At 43.4% G+C, this 19,399-nt stretch overlaps 1 protein-coding gene across 1 annotated transcript in view; it reads left to right on the top strand.

The window, feature by feature from the left end:
* The window catches only part of COL20A1 (collagen type XX alpha 1 chain), a 114,169-nt gene that overhangs the window by 12,274 nt on the left and 82,496 nt on the right, over nt 1-19,399 (top strand). Inside the window, exons 2-7 of the mRNA XM_069072596.1 lie at nt 3,509-3,687; nt 9,313-9,436; nt 13,612-13,790; nt 14,668-14,850; nt 15,504-15,644; nt 16,574-16,644. Of these exons, the coding sequence (XP_068928697.1) occupies nt 3,509-3,687; nt 9,313-9,436; nt 13,612-13,790; nt 14,668-14,850; nt 15,504-15,644; nt 16,574-16,644 (877 nt within the window). The remainder of the gene's footprint in view (nt 1-3,508; nt 3,688-9,312; nt 9,437-13,611; nt 13,791-14,667; nt 14,851-15,503; nt 15,645-16,573; nt 16,645-19,399) is intronic.

Genomic DNA, 19,399 nt, shown 5'->3' on the forward strand with positions numbered 1-19,399 from the left:
TGCAGTAGTGCAGGATGAGGCAGCCAAGTGGCCCAGTGGCTACAGTGATTGGCTTGGAGTCGATAAAGCCTGAGTTAAAATCTTATCTCACTTTCTATCTATGTGACCCTAGGCAAGTCACTCAACCTCTTTCTGTCTTAATTTCCTTATCTGTAGAATGGTAATAATAACAGCACCTACCTCCCTAGGCTTCCCGGAGGATCAAATAATACAAACAGAAAGAGCTTTGCAAAACTTTAAAGCACCATATAACTGCTAGTTATTCTTCTGATGCACCCCAGTTATAAGAAAAAAATATTTTTTCTCTCTTCCTGTGTCTTTGCAGCTCCAGCATCCATTAGAATACCTTACACATATGCTAGTATAGCCCTCCTCTGGGGTTTGGTGCTCCCTGGGATCCCCAGCTCTTACTGGTGCTAATAATGTTCCAGAAGCTGGAAAATGCTGGTAGTTTGGGGTCCTAGGAGTAGTCATTTCTATGCCTTCCTCTCTCCAGTTTTAGTCGTTGGTAGCTGGATATTTAGATTGACCCTTATCCTTCCATTTCAGGTCACATATCTGACAATTCTGAGGCTGGAAGAATTGTGAGAGGGGGCAGATCCCTGCATGAGACCCTAGTGTAGGAACCCATCATGTCTGAGACAATAGGGACTTCCCACATGTCCACTGGATAGTGTAAGGCATTTGGGGTGAACAATAGCCGGGGCCCATGCAGCAGGGAGGAAGGGAAGTCTCTGCAAAAACATCCGGGTATTTTTTCCTCTTTCTTCCCCACTCTCTATGTGCTGGGAGTAGGGAAATTCCCCCCTGCAGCTAAGGATTGTGTAATTTAAATGTGACCCTCTAGGCTACAACTTCAGGCCATGAGGCAAGTTGAGGGGTGGCAGAATTATGGAGCTAATGGCTGTTGACTCCTTTTGGTTCCTAGTCCCTTAGGGACTAGGCTGCCAGGACTGGACCTTTTGCCCTTTGACTGGCTGACAGATTATATATCACACTCCTCCCAACCCCCAAATATAGAGAAGTATAGCTTCTCTCAGGCAAACTTGGATGTGTTAAATAAGAGACAACATTATGGGTGCTGCAAAGTCAGGAAGACCGGAGTTAAAATCCCCTCTCTGTCACTAACTATGTGACCATGGGTAAGTCACTACACCTCTGGGTACCTGAGGTAACAGTTGAAGACTTGTCTACAAAGACACAGATGTATTGATGGGGGAGGGGAGGCTTTGGAATTCCCCTTGCTGATGAAATTTTAGTTCCTTTGCATTAAGCAAAATCCAGGGCAAAATTATACTTGGCCCCAGTTGGGACTGAGCTGAGAGACCCTCCAAGACCCAAAGGAAGACAAAGATTCCCTCTGTGAAGGAGTGAGACCTCTGTGGCCAGTGCTATTGACCAGAAACCTGTTTAAGCTGCCTTAGGAAAAGCAAGCAGTGTTGGCTGGACTGGGCAAGTGATTGCAGAGTCTTGCTCCAAGCCAACTGAAAACCTCAGAGATCTCACCTGAGGAGGGGAAGCCAGTGGGGTAGAAACATGTCAGGGGTATGGCCTGTGTAGCAATAGTCTTAACCTGTGTGTTGTATCTATGAGTGCCTCTATGTGTTTGTGTGTGTGCTAGTATGGGATGACTGTGCATATACATGGTTTGAGGGGTTGCCTTTAAAATGAGGACACAATTCTTCTTTTTTTTCTGAGAGCAGGTAAGATTCTAAAGCCTGGGAGGGATGAGAGTTCTTAATGAAAGAGGAGTGCAGATCATTGAGGTATGTGGAGAAGCCAACAGGGATAGGGAGAGGTGGGGAGGAGAATCACAGAGCAACCTTACAGGCCTTTGTCAGTTCCCATGGTGAAATAATTCATGGTCATAGGGCTATGCAGGGTTGTATAACATTGGAAAAGTGTCTTCATTTCCACGATCTGAGCAAGAATTAGTGGAGCATCTTCAGACAGCTGGGGTACCTTCCTCCAACCTTGTCACATATTGAGAATTCCCCTCCCCTCCTGTCCTCTGCCATACAGGGAGCAAATGTCTAGGGGCTTCAGGGATAGTGTGACTCATTTTCAGATGTACATAGATGCTGAATGAATGAATGCATGTATGAATTATAGATTTATCATTAATTAATCGCAACCATTAATTGCAATTAATAAAATTAATCAAGCATTCACCTAGCATCTACATTGTGCTAGGCAGTATTTATATACTGGAGGTGTTGTATTAATCCTAGAAATGCTTGCCTAAAGCTGGTACCCTCTTTGCATCATCAATAGATGAGAGCTCAGGGTAATACCACCTTGTACAAAGTATAGGTAGGAAGGCATTCATAATGTATTCCATAATCAGACAGAAATGCTTTTTAAATTACTCACTGTTGTATTTTCCCTTTTGTTTGGAAATTATCTGATTAAATAAAAAGTATATACTCTTTTGGATTAACTGGTGTTAATTTGATTTGGATTAATTTGGATTAACTGCTGTTTTTTAAAATTATTTTTGATTATCCACACTGGTTCTCCTCTCCATTAAGATATATCACTGCAATCTTTATATTTCTGGGGATACATAGGCCACCAAATCTCAGCTTTCAGTGGTTCATTTGTAAAGTGTCCTGACTTTCTGCAAAGAGTGCAGGAGGAGAAAGTTTATCACCTCTTTTTTTTGGGGGGAGAGTATTTATTTAGTATCTTAATTTCCCCATTTACACATAAAAATAATTTTTAACATTTGTTTTTAAAACTTTGAGTTCCAAATTATCTCCTGTCCTCCCTCCCTAAGGCCCCCTCACCGAGAAGGCAAGAAATTCCATATAGGTTATACATGCGTAGTCTTGCAAAACATATCCATAATAGTCATGTTGTGAAAGAAAACATAGACCAGAGGTGGCTAGGTGGTGCAGTGAATAGAGCATCGGCTCTCGAGTCAGGAGGACCTGAGTTCAAATCCAGCCTCAGACACTTAACACAAAAACTAGCCGTGTGACCTTGGGCAAGTCACTTAACCCCAAAAAGCAAAACAAAACCATAGACCAAAAAAAAAAAAAACCCCAACAAAACAAAACCCCAACCTCAGGAAAAATAAAGTTAAAAAAAATATGCTTCAATCTGTATTCAGACACCATAAGTTCTTTTTCTGGGGATGGATAGCATTTTTCATCATAAGTCCTTTAGAGTTGTCTTGGATCATTGTTTTGCTGAGAAGTTAAGTCATTCACAGCTGATCATCTTACAATATTGCTGTTACTTTGTACATAGTACATTCCACTTTGCATCAGCCCATGGAAGTCTTTCCATGTTTTTCTGAGAACATCTTGCTCATCATTTCTTATAATACCATAGTATTCCATCATAATCACATACCACAACTTGTTCAGTCATTCCCCAATTGATGGGCATCCCTTCAATTTCTAATTCTTTGCCCCCAGAAAAGAGCTATTATAAATATTTTTAGTACATCACTTCTATGGCCTCTCCTAGATCTTCCTCAACCGTCTTTCATCTGTTTTAGGCTTCGACTTCATGATGGGAAGCTCATCAAGGATCGACGTTATCATCTTCGGACATATCCCAATTGTTTTGTGGCCAAGGAGCTCACGGATTGGCTGATAGACCACAAGGAGGCACCAGACAGAGAAACAGGCATTCGGCTGATGCAGAAACTGATGGACCACTACATCATTCATCATGGTATGTGGTCTCTCTTCCAGTTTCCCTCACCTCCCCACTCTCCCATCACATCTAGAGTCTAACAGCTTTACTTCTGAAGGTACTGAGAGTACCAACCATACTTATGGTCAGAGTAGGTGGGGATTTATGTGGATTGGATAGTGGATGGGTAAAACATTGTGAAGAACCTCTCCTCCCCTCAGAAAGTTCTCCCCCCAACTTCTTATATTTGCCTGACCTCATCTTCAATATCTGTAGCTTTACTTAATAATTTCCTCCAGTGTCTCACATTTTCAGCTATATCTGGCCTACGTCCCTCCTGCTGTGGTTAGTCCCTTTGGATTTAAGATATGGAGAGGGCCTCTGCTAAGACTGGTTATTCACTTTTCTTTTCTTTCTTTCCTTTTTTTTTGCAAAGGCCATGGCATTTAAAAAATTCCTTCCTCCTTTTCTAGACATTTTTTTTTCAATTTTCTTTTGCCTCCATGTTCAAAAATTTCCTCCACCCCCATGTGGAAAAAGACAATGGTTCAGTGTCAGCCTGTGTGTGGCTTTAGTCCTTGGAGCACGCACGACCCACAGATAAGTAGCCCCTATTTTCCCTGCATCATCACTGGATTCCAGTTGTGTTTGAAGTTTTGAGAGAGAAAAAGTATTTTAGTAACGATGCCTTTTCCTGCTGGTGTCTGCTAGTGCTCTGCTCTACTTCTCACCTGAGCTTTATAAAAATTGACCCCTTCTGACTCAGTCCCATGCCCAGCATCTGCCCAGGGAAGCTGCCCTTTTGACAGTCATCTTGGAATCCATATAATAATTTCACTCCTGTTGAGATGCTGTTGACTAACAATGGACTTAATAAGAGGACCCTGGAGAAGGCAATGCATAACAGAAAAGAATGAAGCTGGGGAAGATCATGGGGTCACAGCTTTAGAGCTGAGAGAGGCTTGAGACTGTCTAAGCCAACCTCTCCCCCATCTTTATAGCTAAGCTAACTGGGACCCTTGAAAATTAAGTGACTTGGCCAAGATCACACAGTTAGTAAGCATCAGAGGCAGTATTTGAACCACTGATTATTTGAATGAAGGTATAAATGGGATGTTTATTAAATATATAGATGACATGAAGCTTGAGAGGGGGAGATCAAGGACCTTGGTAGACTAGAATTATGAGCCAAGTCGAATTTTAATAATTTAATAGATGTATAGATATATCCACACATATGCATGTGTATATGTATGTATGTGTATATATATCTATGTGTAGATATATAGCTATATATACAATCGAACACTTGAATCAAAAATATATTTCACAAATATAGGATGGAAAAGGTATGAACTACACAATAGGTTCTATGAAAAAGATCTGGGATTTTCATCATACAGTAAGCTCAGTATGAATCCTGTGACTTCAGAGAAAGTTCATGTAGCATCCTGTACTGTCCCAATTGGTTAATTCAGGGACCAGCCAGAGGGATATTTGGGAGTAGGGGGACTTCTTGACAACCCTCCAGTAATATCATAGAGGTCAGGCAGTCCTAAGAGTCTGTAATTTGGGTCAGGGGGATAGATTGTCTTTTTTCTGCTAAGTCATGACTGGGATATGGGAGGGTAACACTAGGCCCTTGTCTGGTTTGTAAATTCATCTGGAGAATTCCACACTCCAGGGGGGAAGAGAGGGAGGGAGGGAAGGACAAAGGGAGGGGAGGAGAGAGAGAGACAGAGAATGAACACATTATGTAAAGTTGTATGGGTATGAGTATGGAAAATATGTATGTGAAAGACTGAATTTGAGAGAGAGAGAATGTGTATATGTAAGCCCACACAGCTTCATAAGCTTCTCTTCTTGGAGGTCTCCTGGGTGGCTCTCCTCCTGGTCTGTGTGGCCAGGCCATAATTATGGATGAATGATGAACAGAGTCATTTGGATGGAACAAGAACCAGCTTTGACCCTTGCCCAGACCTTGGACTGAGGTCCAGGAAGCCAAAGCCACAGAGGAATGAGGCCTGGCTTCTCATTCCTGCATCTTGGCCCCTCTCATTTCCCTCACTCTCTGCATGCAAACAACACAGGACTTGAGAAACTAGCTGCTTAATTTACTCTGCCTCTTATTCCTGGGAATGAAAGCTATGCCTTCTTTAAAAAAAAAAAAGGTACTGACACTCTTTTCAAAAACATGATTGTCACATCCCCATCACTCCCTAGCTCCTCCCATGTTTCCTCCTATATTAATAAGTTTGCTTAATCAAAACAAACACAGTAGCCATATCTGACAACACATGCCTCTTTCAGCACCTATAATCCGCCACCTTTCTTCTAAGACACCGAGGCTTACTTTACTCCTTTGAAGTTAAGATTTGGCACCAAATCAACAGTATTTCTGAAGTCTTTCATTGTGACTTTATTTACGTTAATGTGGTCATCCAGCCAATTGCTCTGCTTTGGGAAGAGCTATAGTAGAGAGGGTGTGACTTGAGCTCTCCTTGGAAGTAGTTACTTTGATTTCTCCCTCCATTTCCTTCTGGCTGGCTGTTCCCTGCCCACCTACTCCTTCTGCCCCCTTCCCCCTGGGTCCTAGGTCTGACCAGCCCTTCCTGGGAAACATGGAAGTCTTAAGTGGGCTATGTGGACGAGTGGATGGATATGTAGACAGATTAAACTTCCTTTCAGGCAACAAGTATTTATTTGAGATCCTGCTGTGTATCCAGGCTACTGTGAACCATTCCCTAATGGAAACAAAGAAAAGAAACAAACAGTAGCAACCACAAAACAGTTCCTGCCCTCGAGGAGCTCACTTTTCTAGCGGGGTGGGGAAGGTGGGAGAGGACAACTAAGAAACTACTAAGTATAAACTAAATATACCGAGTAAACATGGTAATCTTGGAGGGAAGGCATAAACAGTGGGGGAAATGACCAGGAAAGGCCTTTTGCAGAAGGTGGGACTTGAGCTGAGTCTTAAAGGAAGCCAGGGAAACCATTTTTGAAAATACACACAGTCTGGAAATGGCATATTCGAAGGTAGGTGTTGCTAGATCACAAAGTGCATATAGGGAAGTAAAGTGTAAGAAAACCGTAAAGGTAGGAAGGGATAAAGTTATAAAGGGATTAAATGCCAAAAAGAAGATCTTTATATTTTATATCCTGTAGGTAAGAGGGAGCTGCTGGAGTTTTATTGAGTAGAGCTTTAGGAAGATTACTTTGTACCTGAGTAGAGAATGGATTGGAATAGGGAGAAACTTGAGGAAGGGAGATTACTTAGAAGGCATGAGGTGATGAGGCCTTGATCAAGGGGGTGACTGTGGGAGAGGTGAGACCCTCCAAGATGTGAAGGCAGAAATGACAGGATTTAGCATCAGAGTGGATATATGGACTGAGCAGTAAGGGAGAAATGGAGAATGGCAGTAAGGTTGTGGGTTAGCGTGAGTGGGAGGATGTTAGTTTCCTCAGCAGTAATGGGGAAGGACAGAAAAGGAAAAGGGTTTGGGAGGACAAATGAGTTCTGTTTTGGACATGGTAATTTTGAGATGTCCAAAAGGTAGTTGATCATAAGAGACTAAAGCTTTGTAGAGAGGTGAGAGCTGGATATAGAGATCTGGGAGTCATCCGCCTAGAAGTTTACTGAACACCATAGTATAAAGGGAGAAGAGAAGAGGGCCAAGAACAGAATCTGGGGTTAGGGGGACACCCATGGCTAATGGGCATGGGCAGGATCAAGATCCAACAAAGGAGATGAGGAGGAGGAATGGTGCGATAGGCAGGAGAAAAACCCAGAGAAAGGAGCAGCCCAAACTTAGAGAGGAAAGACTATCCAGAAGAGACTGATCACAGTGCCAAAGGCATCAAGAGGTCAAGAAGGATGAAGATCAAAGGAAAGTCATTATATTTGTGAATTAAGAGATTATTAATGACCTAGGAGAGAGCAGTTTCAGTTGAATGATGAGGTTGGAAGCTAGACTACAGAGTTAAGAATGCAAGAGGACAGAACTAGAAACACCAAGGAGAGGCTGCTTTCTCAAGGAGCTTAGGGGAGAAGGGAGAACCATCTCCAGTCATCCTGAGCTATATCTTGCCTCTGGACCCAGAAGGCTCCAGAGGAGAAAGTGAGGCTGGTGGCTTTGCACAGACCTCCCTCACTTAAATCCAATTCACTTGCATGTCATGGCATCACCTTCCTGATGTCATGGTCCTTTTCAAGAAGGACAAACAACCTCTGTGAGTAGTAGTAAGAACTGCCCCACTGGAGAACCAATTGGAATTGGCTGGTTGGACTACAGTTTTTCTTTTCTTTTTTCTTTTCTCTTTCACTCCCCTCCCCTCCACTTCCCTTTCTTTTCTTCTCTTTCTCTTTCCCTTCCCCCTGTCCACTTGGGGTATCACATCCTTACCTGAGGGTACTGTGTCCAAAGAAATGTAAATTTTGATTGCTCAAACCTAGTTAGGTATCTTGAGGTACACCAGCTAGATTTCTTTCTTATGTATCATGTGCCTTAAACTCAAATCATTGGCTCTCATTTATTGACCAACTATAGGTCCCAGGCCAAGCCCCACTTGGTCATTGTTTGGTCTCAGATTAGCTGAGAGTGAATGGAAATAGCAATTGTTTCTTTTTTGGCCAGAAACCCTGAGGGTCTTCCCCTCCCAGATTGATTTTTTTTTTTTGACTAGGTAAAAGAGAACATTCTCTGACTCATTGCTTACACAGCCTTAACTTAATCTATGATTGGGTGTTTCCTCCCACAGTCAAATTGAGATCTGTTAAAGATCTTAGCTTGAAAAGATCAAGGTCTCCCACTGCATGGGAGCTATCTCTAGTCATCCTGATCTATATCTTGTCTCTGGACCCAGATGGCTCCAGAGGAGAAAGTGAGGCTGGTGACCTTGCACAACCCTTCCTCAGTTAAATCCAACTCACATGTCATGGCATCACCTTTTTGATGTCATGGTCCTCCTTGAAGATAAAACAAGGGGAGAAGGGATTTGGGTAAGGAGGAATATAGGACAATAGCTGGGGTGGATGGCCAGATGAGGTTAAGGTTTTTAAAGGAAGAGTGCATTTGTAGGCAGCAGGGGAGAAACCAGAAGATAATGAAGATTAGTGAGAGTGGGAATGATAGAGGGGGCTATCTGCTGGAAATGATGGGAAGAGATGGGATCAAGGATGCATGTAGGGGGATTTGCCCTGGCAAAGAAAAGGACCCCTTCTCCATGGGAGGAAGGGATGAAGGAGAAGAGAGTAGAGGAAGACATCAGCCCAGAGTTTTAGTTATATTTCTACCACTCACTGTCTTTCTGACTTTAAGCTTTTTAATTGCTTTCTTTGAACATTCCTTTCCTGACAGTTGGCTCCTGGGGATAAGGGTTGTTCAAATCAGATCAACACTTTCCCTGAAAAAAGTGTATTCTGTTCTATGCCAAGGCCAGATTGTGGCCCTGGAAGACCAAGAATAGAACACTGGTGAGCAGCTGATCAGGGTCATTTGTCCATCTGCTCTCATAAACATCTGCTTACTTGCCTGTCAGTGGCTCCAGTGGTCTTTTGGTCTGTTTGGCAAGACACTATGTATATTCTTTTCTGAGTGGGAGGGTGCTACTTGGTTACTATGGGTGTGAGATATCCCGAGTGATACCCATTCCCAACCTCCACAGTGTGTGACGAGCACTCAGACTACAAAGATGCCAAACTGCTGTACCGTTTCCGAAAGGACGATGGGACCTTCCCTTTAAACAAGGATGTCAAGGTGTTTCTTCGAGGCCAGAGTCTATATGAAGCGTATGTAGCAGGGTGGAAGAGGGGGTGGGGAACAAGGGGAATGTTTGGGGGAGGGGAGGCTGGGATTGGGATTAATCTCAACCCTGCCATTTTCTCATAGTAGCCCTGGGACCATTATCGACAACAAAAGACTCCATTAGCTTTTGTCTTCTTCCTTTCTATACAAACTGCGCCCCCCTTTCTAAAAACATTTGTCCACATGTGAGTACATTCTTGTCTGTGTGCCTTCAGCATGTCTGTTTAGAATGGGTTCATTTGAGCATGCCTGTTGTACATATGAACATGCTTGTATGCACATGAGAGCCTATGTGCAGTGTACATGTGAATGCATCAGTGCCCTGTGTATATGTGTCTGCCTTCAGATCCATGGGATATACATACATACATGTACACGTGTGTGTACATGTGACTGTCTCTTTCTACTGTGTTCACATGAATATATTTATACGTAGTATACAGGGGAACTTGTCAGCATGGCCTAGACCAGCCCCTGCTTGTGCCTTTTTTTCCCTTCTTTCTTTTCTGGGAAGCTGCCACTTTTATCATCCTTCTTTCCACAGACAAATTTCTAGAAAAAGCTCTCTAGACTCATTGTCTCACTTTTCTCATCTCCCACTTGCTTGTCTCTGTGCTCTCATTGGTTCCCATGGCTTCAACTATCCCTTCTACACAGATGACTCTCAGATCTATATATTCAGCCTTAGTCTCTCTCTCTCGAACTCCAGTACTGCCTCACTCACTGCTTATTGGATTTTTCAAATGGATGGTCTAAAGTTTAGGCATCTCAAACTCAACTTGACTAAAATCAAACTTATTAATCCGGCCCCAAACTCGCTCTTTTCCCTAATGTTCCATGTTTCCATTAGGGCACTATAATCCTTCAGACACTCAGATTCACAAACTAGATTAAGTCTCTCTTTCACTCTACATGTCCAATCAATTGCAAAGTGACTTAAATTTTACCTCCATTCTCTCTTCATACGCCTTTCTCTGTTCACATGACCAACTACCCTAGTTGGGGTCCACATCTTGCCTAAATTTTGGCAATAGTCTCCTAATCAGTCTCATGATCTCCTTCCTCTCTAATCCATCTTCCACACAACTATCAATGTAATATTCTAGAAGTACACATCTGACCATTCACTCCCCTGCTTAAGAAAATACAGTGTCTCCCTCTTGCCACTAGGATGATATATAACCTCCCCTTGGCATTTCCAGCCCATCTCAGGCTGGCCCCAGTCTTCCCTTCCAGGGTTATAACATTTTACTTGTCTTTACATAGTCCTCCTTCTGGGCAAACAGACCTATTTGATGTTCATCATATATAGCATGCCATCTCTCATATCCATGGCTTTGAACAGCCTGATGACACATTGTGCCTGGAATTCTGTTCTTTCTTCTGCCCCTAGCTCTCTATAATCCCTTTAAGACTTTGCTAAGATGTCTTCAAGACCTCTAGTGTTTCCCATGACCCCAAATGACTTAATAATCATACTTATTTTATATATTTCTCTTCATATATGTTGCTTTCTCCAAGTAGAATATAAGCTCTTTGGTGCCTGGGACTGTTCCATTTTTTCTGGCACACTGTAAAGCCAAGCACAAGCAGCTTTCCAGAGGACTGCTGCTGTGAACAGCTTCAAGGTTCTGATTACATAGTATAGTGAACTCACTATTTATTCAGCAGTAAATTAAAGCAAAACATTCACAGAAACCAAAGCACAACATTCACAATGTTATAGCTTAACAAGTTATCACTAAAGTGGCCACATAGTTTTCACCAAAGTGGCCGTATAGTTTTAAGCAAAAGATATCTTTCAATAAGAACTTAACTCAATCATCCTTACCTTAAGGGACACAAAGTACAAAGGTCAAAGTTCTCCACCCCTAGGTCACATTGTCTTAATCTCTCAGTCAAAAAAATCTTCTTTCTTCTTAATTGGAGATTAGTTTTCAATCATTCTTATATCAATCATTCTGAAGAGTACAAAGTCTCCCACCGTAGGCCACAGTAAATCATGATCTTCTCAGTTTGCATTAAATACCCAAGGAGAGGTCTTTTCTTCTTGACTCTAGGCAGGCTCTCAGCTTCCATGGTTCCTCTTCCATGGTCCCAGCTCCTGCCCAAATCTATCTGTCACCTGGATTAAAGGGCAGGCAGTTCTCAGTTCCTTGCCCAGCTCCTTGTGCAGTTCCTGTTCCATATTGAGGCTCACAGTATCTAGTCCACCTCAAGTCCTTCACGGTTTCTGTTCCTGGGAAGACAAAGCTTAACAAAGCCACAATAACATTCAAACACTTTGTCAGCACCATCATCAATTCACTTTCTGCCTGTGAAATCAACATGGACTCAATAACAAGGTCTGAGAAATCAACACAAATCATCAGTACAGTCCCAGGACCTCTGAAAACATCAGTAATCCCTCTTCCAGCCTCTTTTAGGGCTTCTGAACCAGCAGTAAGGTCCCAGGGCTTCTGTAACAACAGCAACGTCCTCTATCAGCAGATGAATCTGACAAAGTAACATCAAAACAGACAGACAAAGTACCAGCACCACAGCCATGCGTCCTTCCAGCTCTCCTCTCTTCTCATGTCTCAGTTCTTTTCAATTCTCAGATGAGTTCTCAATTCTCAGTTCTTAGTTCTACCACCACAAGTCCTGTTCTCAATTCTTCTCTCTCCAGCCTGGGCCTCTCCTTATATATGAACCTTCCTGCCCCATCTCTTCCTGTTGCATCAGCAAGTTCCTCCCACTGTGGCATTCACAAGTTCTGTTTTTTTCAAAGGCTTGATATAATCAAGTGAAAGTTCAACTTGAAACACAGTGCTAAGTACTTGTTTGCTTGCCTTTACAAGCAAGCAGGGAAGATCTTTAAATCCCTATTCCACTACACATACAAATGCTAAATTGATTCTTATCCAATTTATTTGAATGGATGAGGATGATCTGGTGATAAGCATGGTGGATTTGGAGCTGGAGAACCTGGGTTCAAATTGCAGCTCTGTCACTCACTACATACTGCACCTAAAATAAGTCATGTCATCTCTTTGGGGCTTAGTTTCCTCATCTGTAAAGTGAGAGTGTTTAGTTAGCCTCCAAGGTCCCTGTCAACTCTAAATTCATGGTCCCATGATCTGTAAAATTAATCTATGACCCCATGTCTGCCTGCTAGTGACCATGTGAGTAAATGGGCATGTATCTGTGTAATATCCAACTGTCTCTGACCAGCTGAGTATGTGTGTACATGTGCATGTTAGTGTGAGCTCACACCTGCCTGTAGGGTTCACACGAGCTACCTTGCATTCGGGTAGTTCACTCTAGTTTTCTGAGTAGCACTTTCAGAGGAATGGTCGGTTAGAGGAGCCACAGGCCTGGGGCTCCCTCTGCTGACCATTTCTAAGAATGCAGGTAGCTGTAATTAACTTTGCTTCATCACTCCCCTGGGGATGCTAAAGATCAACTCCCCCCTTCCCCCCCTCCCCCAATCTGGTCCGAGACACAAGTGTACCAATGTATCCACCTTTACAGGGCAGGACCAATGAGACTGAGCCTTCTTCACTGAGGTTCCTAGGTCCTGTACCTACGGTACTCACCAGAGTATTTGACAGAGTAGTCTCCTACTTATTTCTGTCCAGCTGGAAACACACACACACACACACACACACACACACACACACATGCATATGCACACACATACACAACAAACAACTGACATTCCACACATTTGTAAAGTGCTTTGTATTTTTCACATACATTAACATCATTTCTTCCTCAGAATAAAGTAGAATAAAGTAGACAGGGCACACATTATTATTGCTATTTTATAGACAGAGAAACTGAGGATCATTTTCCTCAGTCACAATTTCATAGCAGAACTGAAACTGAAGTCCAAGTCAGCAGACTCCTAATATTTTTGCTCTGATCATAGCTCTACTACAAATCTGCTGTGTGGCTTTGAACACCAGTCACTCCCCCTCTTCTGTAGAATGAGGATTAGAATACCTGTGGCCTTCCCCACCTCACAGTGGTCTCCAAGGATGCCAGGGAAGTCCAAGGAACTAATGGACTGAAAAGCATCTTATCTATTACAAAGTACCATGAGAGGAATTATTAAGAAGGGGCTGGGGGACACAGGGTGGGAGATACCCTCATTCCAATGTAGCTCTCTCCTTAGGTTGGTGAGTGCAGATGACTCAATCCTTAAAGTGCGGGAGGAAAAGTCCATCAGGTACCAGCGAGCTTTCCTGGGCTGTGAGATGGTGGACTGGCTCACTCAGGAGGGAGAGGCAGCCAGCAGGAAGGAGGCTGTGGAGCTGTGTCGGACTCTCCTGGAACATGGGATCATTCAACATGGTGAGGGGGAGGAGAGGATAAGGTACAGGGAGATTGATGTGGAGGGGCAATTTGGGGCAACTTAATAAAGTCAGGGAAGTCCAGCTTCCTTGCCCTATGCCCTCACTCTGCTGCTCATACAATGTGGTATGGCTCCTATAGTTTAAAAGAGTTGCAATGAGTATCCTCAAGGAGTGCCACACTATGGTAAGTGGAATGGTGTCACCAAAACACACTGAGTCCTTTAGTAAAACTTTACTATTAGCTCTGGTAGAGTCAGTTCTAATTAAGCCTTACCTTCAGGGAACTTCCTCCGGGTGGGAAGACTAAGCTTTTACACATGGAAAAAGACAAGTGAGGAGAGTTTGTGATCCCTGGCTCATTGTGTGAGAAACCAGAGATCAGAACGGTAGGAGTCCAGAGAAGGGGATGGATGCCAGGGAGGCAGGGAGTAGCATTCTAGGTCAAACATAGAATGAATAACTATAAAGACGGAAGGAACTTCTGATGTCATTGAGTCCACTTCCTCATTTTACTGGTGAGGTAATTGAGGCAAACAGAGGTTAAGTGACTTGCCCAAGGCCATATAGCTAATAAGTGTCTTAGGTGGAATTTAAACTTGGGTCTTCCTGACTCCAAGTGCAGCATTCAGGAAAAGGACTCCTTTGAAAGTGAGCAGAGCTGTTTGGCTGTTGGAGGAAATGTTTTGGGAGCAGGAAACCCTCTAGTGCTCATTTCATAGGCGGAAGAGGCTTAGTCCTAAAGGGAAAGAGAAACAGAGAATAGGGAAAGAGAAACAGAGAATAGGGGAAGGGAAGGAGAAACAGAGAATAGGGGAAGGGGAGGCGAGGCAGGGCCCTTCTCCAGTCTTTGTGACCTCTCCCCTCTCTCTGCCCAGTCTCTACCAAGCACCACTTCTTTGACAGCAGTCTTCTCTACCAGTTCCGGATCAACTTCCGTAGGCGGCGGCGGCTGACGGAACTTCTGACTGACAACCTCCGAGCTGTCCCTGAGAGCCCTGATAGCCCCTTCTGTCTTCGAAAGCTCAACCCTGATCAGGGTAATACCAGCTTCCTCTCAGGTAACTGGTCAAGGGCATCCAGTTCCTCAGGGGAGCCATGTTAATTGGCACATTGGTGCCAGTTCTCAATTCTCCACAAAATGGCCTTGTCATTTAGCTATCTGACTGAGATTCAGGTTTCTGAAAATAGGGCCATGCCACAGAGGGCTCAGAGATAGACAGCGAGGTAATGCTTTTTTTTTTTTTTTTTTTTTTTTTTTGCTTTTTAGAAGGGGTATGGCAGGACAATTGGGGTTAAGTGATTTGCCCAAGGTCACACAGCTAGTAAGTGTTAAGTGTCTGAGGCCGGATTTGAACTCCTGACTCCAGGTGCTCTATTCACTGTGCCACCTAGCCACCCCCATGTAATGCTTTTATATATAGATATTTGAGCATGAGGACTATAAATAATGTACAGAAGTCAATGGGGTTTTGGATCATCTATGATTCTTTCATTTATTCAGTGTGAAAATACCCAGGAATCCTCTACCCCTACACCCTGCTGCCAGGTGTAGTTATCTTATCCAGGGAAAGCTTTGGATTGGGCTATTGTCAGGGTACACCTCTCAGTGAAAAATGGGATCCAGACTGTGCCCTGGTGGTAGCAGGTAGGTCTCTCTGAAGTTAGCTGCTTTCCTCTAACACCCTCCCAAATTATTTTTCTTTCTTTCCAGTTCAACCTAACAAGGAAATCAAAGTAGTCTCAGCTGTCAGGAGAAGCAGTGTCACCAGCCTAGCGGGGGGAGCTGGCCCCTTCTATAATAGTCCACCTCTTCTGGGGCTCCCACCAGGCTCTGAGTGCAACCCCAAGTCAGGTAAGGCTCCCTATTCCTCTCTCGATCTACATCACTCAGCAGTTCAGTGGTGTGGTGTAGGACAAAGAGCCCTGAAGTTTACATCACAAGGTTGATGTCTATTTCTTTGTCTGTCACCTACTTGCTGGGTGATTTTGGGCAAATTGGACACAAACTCCACCAGCTGACCTTATCTTTGTGGCTCTTTCAAGGGGGATTTCTAAGTATCACTTGTCAAGGACTTAGTTCTTTGAAGCGCCACTAGGTGGCGTGACTGGAGAGGCAGAATTCTAGGCCTGGAGCTGAGAGGTATTGTTGATACCATGGCGGTATCAGATGCTTTAAGTGAGGTGAGGCAGATATGACCTTGGCTAACACCACATAGTCACACAGACACAGTCATAAATAGATAAACACTAACATCACAGACTCCCAAATATGGATATATACATACACTCACACGCAATATCACACATGCTCATACAAATGTGGACCATTATGTATAGAGCACTCTATTGTCAGGGACTATGTTTTATCTTCTCTATTTCACCCAGAGGAACCTGGCACGTATTGGGCATGAGTGAATGAATGAATGACATGTTGCTTGCGCCAAAACTGGAGGTTCTATGCTACAGGCACAGATTTTGCCAAAACGCATGTTTCTTTTTCTTAAAATGCAAATTCCTGGATCTTTGGGTTAGAAGTCCTCCTCCCCAGGTCTTCATAGGTACCTGGGTGTAATATGTTGAGTGTCCATTTGTCTATTTCAAACACAGGTCGCTTTCTTAGTATGGTTAGGGAATGTTTCCCCTACCTGAGATCAAAGTTAAGGATAAATTAAAAGGCATGACCAGGGTTGGTGAGCTTCACTGGGGCAAAAGGGTGGGTTCCTTCCTTATTACCTTCTATGGGCCTTCTTGAACTCTAAATGGCTGCTTCTTCCACATCAGTGTTGAAGAGACAGGTAACCAGTGAGGAGCTATTGGCCCCAGGAGCCCCCTATGTGAAGAAGACTCTAACAGTAAGTGGACAGTTGTAACTAGAAATCCTGGAACCAAGAGAAAATTTGTTTGGGAAGGTTGAGTTGCAGGGGATGGGCTAATCATGGATACAATCATGCTGGGAGATGTGGAGATGGTTAACTAAAGACTTTGATAGGCTAGAAAGAGGAGCAGAATGAAATAAGATAACATTTGATAAGGATTAATATGAGCTTCCACCTTTGGGTTCAAAAAATAAACTTCACAAATTTAGAACAAGGAGGGCATGGCTAGGTAATAGTTTTTTTTTTTTTAAGATCTTTGAAAAAGATCTGAGGGTTTTAGTGGAACACAAACTCAGTATGAGTCAACAGTACAACATGGAGGCCAAAAAATCAATACTATTTTAGGCTTTATTAAGAGAAGGATCATATCTAGAAAAGAAGGATAATAGTTCTGATATTCTTTACCCTGGTCACCCATATCTAGGTATATTCAATTTTGGGTGACACTTTTTAAGAAAGACATAAAAACTTGGAAAGTGTCCAGAAGAGTGCAATCAGGATAATGAAGGGACTGGAAAACAGACCATACGAGGAACTAAGGGTATTTGGCTAGGAGAAGGGAAGACTGAGGGAAGAAATTGCAATCATCTTCAAATATTTGAAGTATCAGGTAGAAGGAATAGGCTTGTTTTGCTTGGTCCTGTAAGATAGAACTAGGAGTGTTAGGTTGAAGTTATAGACAGGCAGATTTAGTCTTGATAGTAAGTAAAGCCATGTTTAAGAAAAAAATAATATATTTAAGAAAACACTTCCTAGAGCTGTATTAATGGAAAAGGTAGCTTCAAAAAGCGGATTTTTCCGCCCCCTCCCCTCCCCCCTTCCCCCCCTGGAGGTCTTTAAGCAGGGTCTGGATCACAACCCCCTGCAGATGTTTTAGGAAGGATTTTATAGTCTAGACTAGAAGGCCTTGGAGGGCCCTTTTGGTCCTTAGATTCCCTAATTCTGTGTGTCAAACCTCAGGCTAAGCACTTCAGAGTAGAGAGGAAGGAGAGACAGTCCTTGCCCTCAGGGAACTTGCAGACTAGTTGAAAAGGTACAAGATCCATGATCCAGTGGAGGAGTATTGACCTTCCCTTGCCTCATCTTTCTCCTCCTTCCTCTTGGTTCTGCTTTACCTTTTCCAGTCTTGTTTTCCTCTTTGTATTTTGGGTAATGGGGCCTAACATCTTGACAGTCTTAGCTGGCACAGGGACTTTGAAGCTAGTAGCCCCCGAATATTGCATCATGGTCACAGAATCAAAAATTTAGACCATTAGAAGTCATTAGAGGCTATCTGGTCCAACCTCATTTTACGATGATGAAACAGGCCTAAGGAGGTAAAATGACTTGCCTGAGATCCATCAGATTTGAATTTGAATCCAGTTCCTTTGATTCCAAATCCAGTCCTCTTTCAATTGCACTGCTGTACCACAATAATCTTTTGCCTTCTCCTTCCAGATTGTAGGGGATGCTGTGGGTTGGGGGTTTGTGGTCCGAGGAGGAAGACCCTGTCACATCCAGGCTGTGGATCCTGGAGGCCCAGCTGCTGCTGCAGGCATGAAGGTATATCAAGGATGGGTCCCTGGGGGAGACGAGCTTTTTCCTATGCATTTGTGTTCCTGTAATCTTGTCCCGTGGACCTTGAGAGGTTGAACTGAGGGATGGGTACTGTGAGCTTGGAAAGCCATTCATGACAGTAATTGAGTCAAATGCTGCCATAGGCTGGAGTCCCCCAAGGTAAAGATAGGAGTCATGGAGTGCTTTCCTAGGCTTCTTTTCCCTTTTCCTCTCCTCTTTTCCCTTCCTTTCTCTTTTCTTCCCTGTTCTTCTCTTCCCCTCTCTTCTCTCAAATCTTTTATTTTTCTTTCCCCTTCCTTCCCTTTCTTTCCCTTCCCTATCTTTTATTCCCTTTGCATCATATTCCTTCCTCTCTCTTCTCTTCCCTTCTCTTCTCTCTTACCTATTTTTTCTCCCCACTCCTCTTTTCATAGTTAAGAGGAAGAAAAAGAAAACAAAGCAGAGAGAATTTTTGAAAGTACAACATGCTTAACCAGATGCAACAAGACAAGTTGCCTTTTGGACCAAATGACCACTGGTTCAGTATAAGAGGAAAAAAGGTTAGACTAAAAATACCTTAAAACATTGGCTTCTTGGGCTTAGGTGGAAGTAAGATGGAATCTCACCCGGTCCATAGCCAACTAGTCCCATTCCTGGTAGGTCAGGCCCAAGTGCCTACCACACAAAAGGCAGCATTTCATAGTGGAAAGGACATAGGGCCAGAAACCATAACACTAGGGTCCTTTTTGTGGGTCTGTGATCTAAAGCCCTTCATACTTTAAGAACAGGTATGTCCTGTTAATCCTGGACCCTGGGAAAGGGTCCACAAGGCATGGTCATCCCGTATCTTTCCCAAGATTCTGTGAGCACACTGCCCAAGATCCTGTAGGGGAGAATGAGCTTTTTGGGAGATGTCTTGTCTTGGTGCATTATGTCTGTCTGATAGGAGAGGAAGCAGTCACCGAGGGAAGAGGTTTAAATGGGGTGATTTTGGAGCTGAGGCCTTCGTCACATCACATTTAAACCAAATGAACAGACGTGATCCCTTCCCCCTGCAGACCTGGTCTGGCCTTAGCAAATGCTCTAGGGATGCACACCAGAAGAGTCAGATGCCTTTGATGCTAAGACCGATCTGTTTCCATAGATATCGTGGCCCATTTTACCCCCTCTCAGAATGCCTTAGGTCCTCTTTCTC

This window comes from Petaurus breviceps, unplaced genomic scaffold, assembly GCF_028583685.1.
Source record: "Petaurus breviceps papuanus isolate PSGF00001 unplaced genomic scaffold, PetGlider_PUasm1.0 90847, whole genome shotgun sequence".
Taxonomy (NCBI): Eukaryota; Metazoa; Chordata; class Mammalia; order Diprotodontia; family Petauridae; genus Petaurus; species Petaurus breviceps.